This window comes from Aulonocara sp. 'chitande type north' Nkhata Bay, linkage group LG16, assembly GCF_057382095.1.
Source record: "Aulonocara sp. 'chitande type north' Nkhata Bay isolate Kocher_YH1m ecotype deep benthic linkage group LG16, A_spYH_male_GT1.1, whole genome shotgun sequence".
Lineage (NCBI taxonomy): Eukaryota > Metazoa > Chordata > Actinopteri > Cichliformes > Cichlidae > Aulonocara > Aulonocara sp. 'chitande type north' Nkhata Bay.
Window position 1 is genome coordinate 10,916,174 of NC_141359.1, and position 11,283 is coordinate 10,927,456.

At 40.6% G+C, this 11,283-nt stretch overlaps 1 protein-coding gene across 1 annotated transcript; it reads left to right on the forward strand.

Moving 5' to 3' along the window:
- The first annotated feature begins 192 nt into the window (after window positions 1-192).
- LOC147311050 (uncharacterized) lies at window positions 193-10,176 on the forward strand. The gene is made up of 12 exons (XM_086267394.1): window positions 193-666; window positions 1,374-1,484; window positions 1,568-1,730; window positions 1,844-2,036; window positions 3,356-3,457; window positions 4,334-4,417; window positions 4,586-4,687; window positions 4,909-5,014; window positions 7,025-7,095; window positions 7,198-7,471; window positions 9,308-9,466; window positions 9,545-10,176. Exons 1-12 carry the CDS (start codon window positions 624-626, stop codon window positions 9,739-9,741), a joined length of 1,605 nt encoding a protein of 534 aa, XP_086123520.1. The 5' UTR covers window positions 193-623; the 3' UTR covers window positions 9,742-10,176.
- The last annotated feature ends 1,107 nt before the right edge of the window (window positions 10,177-11,283 follow it).

Sequence of the window (11,283 nt, forward strand, 5' to 3'; positions counted from 1 at the left end):
ATGATTTTTTTAGATTTATTCCTGTAGGGCTGTAAAATTTTGGAGCCAAACAAAGGTTATATATTCTTATGTAAGGTTATATTGTGTGCGCTTGTGGTGTGTGTGTGTGTGTGTGTGTGTGTGTGTGTGTGTGTGTGTGTGTGTGTGTGTGTGTGTGTGTGAGTGCGTCTATGTGGTATGGATTGACATTTGACCTGCGCTGTACCTGGGCTCCGGGGACATTTTGACTTTTTGCTGTGTATTCATGTGTCCCCCTAAAACATGACTTGTAAATGCATTTTTAAGTGTCTAAATAATAATTTTTTCTACTTCTTATGAGGTCATTATTTATCTTTTGACCTGTATTTGCTTAAACTGTAGTGTAAATTCATTTATTAAACTATAATTAAAAGATTTTCTGATTTTCTTAAAAGTCCACCTATACCCCTCACCTGATTTTTGTGTATTCCAGTGTATTGCACAGCGACGTTTCGAGTTAGAGTGGATGTGTGTAGGTACTGCAATTTAATACACATTTTCAATACACACGGCCGGAAGTCATTGTGATTGGTAGGCTATATATATAGGCGGTACCTACAGGAAACGGCGCCACAACTTTCGCGCGCGTGCCCTTTAACAAGTGTATGTCGACGGCAATACGAAGACGGATTAAAAACACAAAGGTAAGCCTTTTTTAAAGTAAAATGCACCATGACTTTAATACTATATGAAATTATAGGTGCACAGGCCTATATTAAACTGGTTTAATTTATGCTTTATGGACTGTTAGTGAGTCTTTGAAGAAGTAAAACGGCCCCAGCGTTTGTCATTGAGTAAATAAAATAGGGCTGACGACTAACCGCGTCAACGCGATAAAGCGGGCTAACCCGTGTTAGGATTTACTCGGTGTTAAAGCATTATTGTGGCTTAAACGTGTTAATGCCGACATCGCGACTAACGCGATTAACAATTAAACCAGCGCAGTCTGAGTCAAAATCCCTGATGTCGCTGTTAGCTAATTTCGGGCAGTTTGTCCAATGTCTGTCCATTCTGCTGACAGCCCTAAAATAAAAGCAAGGGTATAAGTGTATTTAGTCGTGTATTTATTTATATGCCTGAAGAAAAAACTTCTTACAGTTTTGATGCCTAAGCTTTCTCAGTACTTGTATCACTCTCTGCAGTCGCCATTACAGAAATGTCACATGTCGCTATTTTGAGTACTAGGCCTTTAACATTTTAAAAGAAGGCATAAATTAGGACTATGAATAAGTCAGCTGTGTTTATGCTGTAAACTACACTACTGCTAGTTCTGCTACTACTGATGATGATGACAATGATGACGATAATCGTAATACTTTATATGCTTTGGTAATGCAGCCAATCAAAACGTAAAGGGGAGAACATGCGAAGGAGACGCATTCCTCCACGGGAGGATGCAGTCTGTCATGTTTCTGCTGGAAGGGACAAACTGGGACTTGATATCCACTACATAAATGCCTTCAAAGGTAAGTTGGTCTTTAGTTTGGATTAGATTTGGAGTTTGTCACTTTGTCTTTTGTCACTCACTTGGTATGCCTCTGCAATTCAGGTCGGGGCATTTTCACGACTGTTCCATTCCAAAAAGGAGACTTCCTTTTGGAATACAGAGGTAAACTCATAACAAAAGAAGAATGTGAGCGGAGACCCAGAGTTTATCATGACAGCCTGAAGGTGTTCATGTTTGAATTCAAGTTTGATGGAAAACTCTGGTGGTGCGTATTATATCAGTGTAGTTTGATTAAGATTAAATTACACATTGCTTTTGATTTATGAAAAAAAAGCTTCCTAACTAGTTAAGCTAATACTTTTTTGCCTAACCCCACAGTGTGGATGCATCTCAAGAAGATGGGTCATTAGGCAGACTTGTCAACGACAACCACATCAGTCCAAGTGCTAAGATGAAAATATTAAATATCAATGGAAAGCCCCATCTATGCTTATTTGCAAGCAGAGACATAAGTCCAGGCGAAGAAATAGACTATAATTATGGTGACTCGGATTGGCTCTGGAGATGCAAGGTATTTCTACAATTGTACTTTTTGGAACTGATAAATTGCATACTGTAAGCCATTTTTACATTTGTACCTACTCAAATTGGCTTAACGTGACTTAGGGCATCTAGTTTTTCACTGAAATTGAGTATCACCTACTGTGCCTGGGGTCACTATAGCAATGCAGCCGAGCATCCAGTGATATAAATGCCACAGCAAGCATGGACGTCAAGGTGACAAAATGCCTGCTCAGTCTATACTTTAGTGTTCAATTCAGGGATCACGCTGTTAATTTTGGTCGCTATTTCAAACATTTCAGAGTTTCAAAAATGATGGCTTGGATTTTCACGAAGGAGGCGCACTCATAACTTATCGAGTGACACCATTGACCAGCCACCTGGTGGCATTCAGTCTATGTCAAATTTTCTGATCACTTTGGATCACTTGGAACCTTGGTGCAGTAGTTACTGAAAAACTACATGGTACTATAACCTACTGGAAAAACAGGGGTAGGTACTTATGGAAAACAGGCAATTGTGATGGCTGCCACATCAAAGCCCTCTAAAAGCACTAAAAAAAATATCAGCAGGTATGCAGAAATAAAAAATGGCTTTCGGTTTCTAAATTTTAACAGTGATTGATGTTTAATGTGATTCTACACAGCAAAATCTCCAGTGTTAAATTAACACTGGAGAGTGTCTATAAGGGTCCACACCTCTGAGTGTTAAATACAACACTGTTGAGTGTTAAATTAATACTTTTGACAGTGTTATATGTTTAAAAGTAACCTAGTCAGTTTTGAAGATTAACAATGGCTAACACTGAGCAGTGCTGATTTTCTAACACTGGAAAATAACTCAAAATGTTAGAAATATTCCAGTGTTAGAAAATCAGCACTGCTCAGTGTTAGCCACTGTTAATCTTCAAAACTGACTAGGTTACTTTTAAACATATAACACTGTCAAAAGTGTTCATTTAACACTCAACAGTGTTGTGTGGACCCATATAGACACTCTCTAGTGTTAATTTAATACTGGAGATTTTGCTGTGTAGCCTCTTTAGTTAGATTCATTTTAAATTTTGGCCCTCGAAGATAAATGGGCCCTAGTGACAGTTCGTTGCTGCTACAGGTGATTGTTTTACTCCTTTAGCAATGGCTTAAAAAATAAAGAAATCACACTGACTATTTGTCTCTTAATCATAGGGCCTTAAATTCTCTATACATGACAGTGAATATTTTAAAGACATTAGCTTGAAACTTATCTTTCTCATACAGTTTATTTAATGTTTCAAAAGCGTCTTCAAAAATGCACTGTATTTTCATTTTCTATCTGTTACACATGAAGACTGAGACCAGCCAGATACAGAAGACTGTGAGCTGCCTAAAGCCGCAACCAAACAGCTTTCCAAACAATGATCTGGACCTGAAACATCCAGAGCCTGAAAGGGTAAATATAATCCAGTGTACCACTTAATGAACTAATAATTTAATCTATCATCATTCTTTATGGATGCTGTGTGTGTGTGTTTGGCAGTCACCTGAGTGTGATGTGATTTACATGGACCGTGGCTTGTAGGTCCTTTTCATTGTTTCAAAGTGCAAGTCTGGATAACATCTGAGTGTGTGTGTGTTAACCACCCAAATGTGACTTAGGAGGACCACACTGTTATTGGGGGACTCTGTCAAAGTTTGCTTCATGGTGACATCACTCTGGTTTTAGGAGGGGTCTTCTCGTATTTCTTGACAGTTTGACCTACAGCATGCAGAACTGACTGCATGTGCTTTGTTTCTATGTTGAAATTTTTTGAAACTCAGGCTTGAACATTAAGAAAGATAGTACTATACAACTTAACTTGTTTTAGGCACTTTTTACTGCTGTAGTGCATGGGTTCTCTCTGGCTGTGTACTCTGGCTTCTTCCCACAGTCCAAAGATGTAGCTTATGGGGTTAGGTTAACTGGTGATTCAAAACTGCCCTTTGGTGTGAATGCAATTGCTTGTCCTTCCATGTTAGACTGGTGATCTGTCCAGGTTGTACTGCCCTATGGTAGCTGGTATAGGCCCCAAACCTGCTACCCCACAATCCTGATAAGGATAAGTGGAAGAGGATGGATGATTGCAAAGGAATCAGTTAATTATTGTAGCCAGTATTTTTTTCAGAAGAAAACATTTCTTGAGCGGAAAGCCCCCCCCCCCCCCCCCCCCCCCCCCACACACACACACACACACACACACACACGCAAATTAAAAACAGAAGCACAGGCCTGCCCAGTTGCAAGAAGAGCACTTGGTCTAATCTTTGTGCCATCTTTTCTTTGTTGCAGGATCTTGATGAAGAAATGCCTCAGCAAGGCTCAGAAGCCATGCATTCTTCTTTGCATTCTTCTTCAGTGCAAGATTTTGAAGAGGTAACATTGACCTAGGACAAATTTTAATGAATATTTCTCATGCACGATGTGTACCTTACGCTATTTGCCGATAGTGAAATGGTTTATTCATCCTCTTGAGTGATGCATTTTTAGTAACTGTCAGATTACTGTTCTTTTGTCTTCATTTTCTATCTGTTACACACGAAGACTGAGACCAGCCAGATTCAGAAGACTGTGAGCTGCCTAAAGCCGCAACCAAACAGCTTTCCAAACAATGATCTGGACCTGAAACATCCAGAGCCTGAAAGGGTAAATATAATCCAGTGTACCACTTAATGAACTAATAATTTAATCTATCATCATTCTTTATGGATGCTGTGTGTGTGTGTTTGGCAGTCACCTGGGTGTGATGTGATTTACATGGACGAAGTTTATTAGTTGATATCTGCATTGAGTTGATAACTGAATTGAAAACACCTCACCTTTCCAACTGTCCAAAACAAATAAATGTTGCAATATTTTGCTAACAGTTTCACAATCATCGTCTGGTGTGCACAACAATATCATCTTTGGACAAGTGCATTCAGTGTGTGGGACCGGTTTCCTCCCTCAAGTGGCTTGGCTATAAGTGCAAAGGTGAGACATTTAGTGAATAGGTACAGTGTATAGTAAAAAGCATTAATAGAGTTCAACAAGTTAAGACTAGCTGAAATGAACACTGCTCCCTTTTTAATTAATGGGTGGTCACGTCTAATTAAAGAAATGTAGTATTACCTCATTGGTGCAGGACCTTGTAAAAATGGTATACTTGGGATTGTCCTCAATTCCCCATTCCATAACATAAACTGCTCAAAATAATAAAGGGAACACTTAAACAATGCGATGTTACTCCATGTCAGAACACACTTCTGTGAAATCAAACTGTTCACTTAGGAAGTAACACTGACAACCAGTTTCACATGCTGTTTTGCAAATAGAGTAGACAACAAGTGGAAATTATAGTCAATTCACCATAATAAAGGACTGGTTCTGCAGGTGGTGACCACAGACCACTTCTCAGTACCTATGCTTTCTGGCTGATGTTATGGTCACTTTTGAATGCTGGCCGTGATTTCATTTTAGTGGTAGCATGAGACGGTCTACAACCCACACAAGTGGCTCAGGTAGTGCAGCTCATCTAGCGTAGCACATCAATGTGAGCTGTGGCAAGAAGGTTTGCTGTGTCTGTTAGTGTAGTGTCCAGAGCATGGAGGTGCTACCTGGATGTGGAGTAGGCCATAGGAGGGCAACAACCCAGCAGCAGGACCGCTACCTCCACCTTTGTGCAAGGAGGAACAAGAGGAGCCCTGCAAAATGACCTCAAACAGGCCACAAATGTGCATCTGTCTGCTCAAATGGTCAGAAACTGACTTCATGAGGGTGGCTTGAGGGTCCAGCGTCCACAGGTGGGGATTGAGCTTGCAGCCCAACACCATGCAGGATGCTTGGCATTTGCCAGAAAACACAAAGTTTGGCAACTTCGGCACGGGCACCCTATGCTCCTCACAGCTGAAAGGAGGTTCAAACTGAGCACGTGACAGTCTGGAGATGCCGTGGGGAACGTTCTGCTGCCTGCAACATCCTCCAGCATGATCATATTGGCAGTGGGTCAGTAATGGGGAGGGGTGGCATTTCTGTACCTGCCAGAGAGCCTGACTGTCATTGGGTAACAAGATGAGGTCCTCGGACCCTTTGTGAGACCACATGCTGGTGCGTTTGACCCTGGGGTCCACCTAATGCGAGACGACACTGGACCTCATGTGGCTGGAGTATGTCAGCAGTTCCTCCATGACAAAGGCATTGATGCTATGGACTGGCCCGCCTGTTCCCCAGACCTGAATCCAATTGAGCACATCTGGGACATCATGTCTCACTCCATCCACCACAAACTGTCCAGGGGTTGGCAGATGCTTTAGTCCAGGTCTTGGAGGAGATCCTTCAGGAGACCATCCGCCACCTCATCCTGAGCATCCCCAGGCATTGTAGGGAAGTCATACAGGCATCTGGAGGCCACACACATTCAACTACACACTTTCATGCCATTCAACTACCTAAAGAACAAAGTATTTAATAAGAATAATTCCTTCATTCACATCTGGGATGTCCTTTTTTTTGGGGGGGGGATTAGCAGTGTATGTGTAGTCATTCAAATATCCTTAAGTGTGAACAGTTTGGTTTTTTTTTTTTTTTTTTCAGCATTTGACATTACTGCAATGCTTTGACAAAAAACTACTTCACTTAAATAGAACTGCAAAGCTAAATTAAATGGTAAAATGGTAAATGGCCTGTATTTGTATAGCGCTTTTCTAGTCCCTAAGGACCCCAAAGCGCTTTACACAACCTGTCATCCACCCATTCACACACACATTCACACACTGGTGATGGCAAGCTACATTGTAGCCACAGCCACCCTGGGGCGCACTGACAGAGGCGAGGCTGCCGGACACTGGCGCCACCGGGCCCTCTGACCACCACCAGTAGGCAACGGGTGAAGTGTCTTGCCCAAGGACACAACGACCAAGACTGTCCAAGCCGGGGCTCGAACCGGCAACCTTCCGATTACAAGGCGAACTCCCAACTCTTGAGCCACGATCGCCCGTGTTTCAGTTTGTTTAGGGGTCTGGCACAAATCTTGCCTTGCAAAATTGGCAAATCAGAATTGCCACCAGTCAACACAGGTGTGTATCCCATTCATATTTGGCTTGACTTTGTTTTTCAGTTTATTTTTTACCTGTCTAAAGTATTGATCAATTAAAATAACTTTTGTTCTTACATTCCAGAAAGAAGAAATTTCTGAATATTCAGGGGAGGATGGATTGCCACATTCAGTTCAGGATCAAATATCAAGCGATGATGATGGCAACCACAGCATATCAGAAGAAGAATATGTGCCAGATTCAGAGTCATATGATGAAGATTCAGATGAAGACATCTCATTATTGCCAAGCACATCAAAAGGTCTGCTATGCCAAAATGACATCTCCAAAGCGCATGAACAATCAGATTCAATGAATTTAATCCACAACTTGACAAAGGACAAGCCACAAGATAAAAGTGAGCTTTGCGAAACTGAATCAGAAAAAATGACTTTAAGTAAAAGAAATTACTGCTATTTTTGTGGCAAACCACAAGCTAAAATTTCCCGCCACCTGAAAACGCACAAAACGGCTCCTGATGTTGTGCATGCATTTTCCCTGCCTAGAGACTCAAACGAGCGTAAAAGTCTGTTAGAGAAATTGAGAAATAAGGGAAATTTTAAGCATAATGCTGCAGTTTTGCATGGTGGAGTGGGACCACTGAAAGTGAAGAGAAGACCCAAGATTAAAGCAGTAGAGGGAAAGTTCGCTCATTGCTTTTATTGTCAAGGGATGTATGTTCGCAAGGATCTTTGGAGACATGTCCGCAGATGTCCGAACAAACCAAAAGATGACACGGATAAAGAACCTGGAAGAACCAAAGTACTCGGCCTGGCTTTAACTCTGGAGTCTCAGTGTTACGTCACGTTTGTTGTTGTGTCTGCGCACAGAATTCTCAGTGCATAACATGGAAGAAGCTATTAAGCCTGCTAATTTCCAGAGAGTTGTGCAAGCAGTAAAGAAAGTTTCAGGTTTTGATGAAGAGACACTGTCATACAAAACTCCAAGCCTTGCGCTGAAACTGGGACATACACTGCATAAAATGTCTGACATTATCCATTGTCGTGCCCTCATGACAGAGGATGAAGCCCTAATCAAGTCCACTGATGCGTTCAAGAAGTTGTATGTCTCCAAATGGTCCGAGATGGTGTCTCACCGTGCCTTGAACACATTGAGTGAGGCAAAGTTTAACAAGCCATCAACATTGCCCTTTACAGAAGATGTTCGGATTCTCCATCACTACCTTCAAAAATCTGCAGAAAGTGCCTTTTGCAGCTTGGAGAACGAAGCCACAGCTCAGAATTATGCCCAACTTGCACAAGTTACACTCTCACAAATCATTGTGTTCAACCGAAGACGTTCTGGAGAGGTTTCAAAGATGCGCCTCAAAAGTTTTCTTGAAAGAGACAAAACAGCACTCCACACAGATGTTGCCATGGGGCTCTCAGAAATGGAACAGAGACTCTGTAACTATTTCTGTAGAATAGAAATAATGGGGAAAAGGGACAGAAATGTTCCGGTTCTGCTAACACCAAGCATGCTGGATGCTCTGTCACTACTGGTTAGTAGGAGGCCTGACTGTGGTATTTGTGCCACTGATATCTACCTCTTTGCAAGACCCCGATCAATGAGTCATTACAGAGGAATGGACTCCTTGCGTGTTCATGCACACCAGTGTGGAGCAAAGCAGCCTGAGTATCTAAGATCGACACAGCTCAGAAAACATGTTGCCACACTCTCACAAGTCCTTAATTTGAAAAACAACGAACTTGATCAGGTTGCAGATTTCCTGGGTCATGATATCCGCGTTCACCGCGAATTCTACAGATTACCAGTTCCCACAACACAGCTGGCCAAGATTTCCAAACTGCTTTTAACACTGGAAAAAGGACATCTTTCCCAGATCCAGGGGAAATCACTGGATGAGATCAAAATAGAAGGTTTGTATTGAAAGGAGCAAATATTAGGGCAGTAGTTGAATATTATGCTTTATCAACAGAATTAAAACCTAAAAGCACAGACCATTCTGTTAAATGTCCATGATTTAAGGTTCTTGAAGTCTATTGTTTCATCACTTTGCAACATTTGGCAAACTGCAGAGTGGTGGCCTTAAATAGTAAAACTATGTACTATAATTTCCAGTATTTGTTCTGTATTTTGTCATATCTCGTTGTTAATGTGAGGTTTTTGGGGGGGTTGTGTTTGTTTGTGTTTTTGTTTTGTTTCCCCCCCCCCCCCCCCCACAATTTCTCAGATAAAATTGCATTAAGTGATGCTGAAACAAAGGACAGTGAGAGTGAATCAGATGATGATGACACAGCACTCACAATGTCGGCGTGTGGCACCAGTGAGCCTGTACATGCAGTAGCTGATTCCACAAACACAGCGCAGCTCCAAGACACTGTAGATTGTGGTAAGTTACCACTAGCTTGGTTTCTGTGGATAAAATGTTTGTTACAAATATTAAAACTTAATCAAATTGTGTAATCAGCAGATGAAGGACCACTCACAATGCCTGCAGCAAGTGAGACTGCTGCTCCCTCTGAAGGTAAGGGGTGCAGTTGGTTCTCTAAGCGTATTATTGTTTCATCACTTTGCAACATATGGCAAACTGCAGAGTGGTGGCAAAAAGTCACTTGGATGAGTGACAAAATGTTTCTCCCACTGAAAACGCTACGTCCAGATTAACAGAATCAACGTTTTGGGATTTACTTACCTGGATGATTGAGCATGCATCAAGAGACTTTTATTCAACTTTTTATTTAGTCTTTTATTCACAGCGGAACACTAAATGTTGTCTCATTTTAGAAATTTGATAAATTTTCAAAGAGAATTTTAGCTCGTTTTGATATTGATGGTAGCAACACATTTCAGAAGTTAATACAGGGTAGCATCCATTCTTTTAACAAGCAAATGTTTTTTGTTTTTTTTGTTTGGTTTTTTGTTTGTTTTAACTACTACTACTTTATATATCTTCCAGAGAAAAATGCTGCTCAATCCCACAATTCCCGAAGAGCTCCCAAAAACATGTGGTCCAAGGCTGAGGTTGCTGCAGTGATGAGGCATTTTAAAGACCACATAAACGAAGGGAAACTAGCCACCAAAAATGAATGCAGTCATTGCAAATTGGTAGAAGATCCGGTGTTGGCAGGAAGAACAGTTCAAAACATAAGAGATTTTGTAAGAAACAGAGGATTAACTGCAAAAAGGCAGAAAAAAAATGAACTAAAATAACTGTTTAGCCAGATGTGGTTTTACATCTTGGTCAGATTGCCAATTGTTGTTAACACTGATGTTCTGTTTAAAGAAAAAAAAAGTTCTTGTTAAATACAGAAGCAGTTTGTATTTCATAATTTTTACATTTAATTTATTTAGGGTTTTTTTTTGACGGGTTATATTTAAAATAAAAAATTATAAATGCATATTTTCTCCCCTTAATATTTACCTTTAAACTATTAAAATTCATTTTAAATGTTTTTAATTTTTCTGTTTTCTATATTTTTATATTTCTGTGGGAAGCGTGGGCATTTTTGTCCATAGATTTCTTTTTTTATTTATGGTTAAAATTAATGTTCAGATCCAAGAACACTAATAAAATGATGTTCCAGTAATCCTGTGTCCTGTCAGATGTGTATTTATGGTAATGATGAGCTATTTAAATATTACATCATTGTCCCTTTAAAGACCCAATATTGTTTTTTTTGGACCTCATAAAACACATTGTTGTCAAGTGGACAATGTCTCCAGAAAACACAATAGAGTCTGGTTGGTGTGTATCAGTGTATCTAGACTTCTATAGGGAGTGTATGAGGTCTGAAGTGACCCAAATTTTTTTCAGATTTTTTCGAACACTTTAACCTCAGTCCCTTGGCTCTAAGTCCTTTGGAAAGGGTAGTCCACTTAAACCACCACCGGGCGGATTGACGTAGGATAGTCCCTCCATACCACATAGACCCGTGTGTGTGTGTGTGTGTGTGGTCTTAGAAGAAAAAAGTAAGTTCCAACTGTATGTTTATGCAATTTTACTTCAGGATTAGGTGACAGAAATTAAGTTGACAGTCCATAGGTGATATAAGGTTACTGTAATGAGTATCATTAGTGAGCTTGCATCCCACCTGCACTGTGTAAAACAACAGGCCAAGCCTCAGAGGAGTGGCCTGACTACAGCCAGTCTCTAAACAACTAATTATCTCACAGTAGCTACTATGAAGGACTTTTGGGATGTTTTCC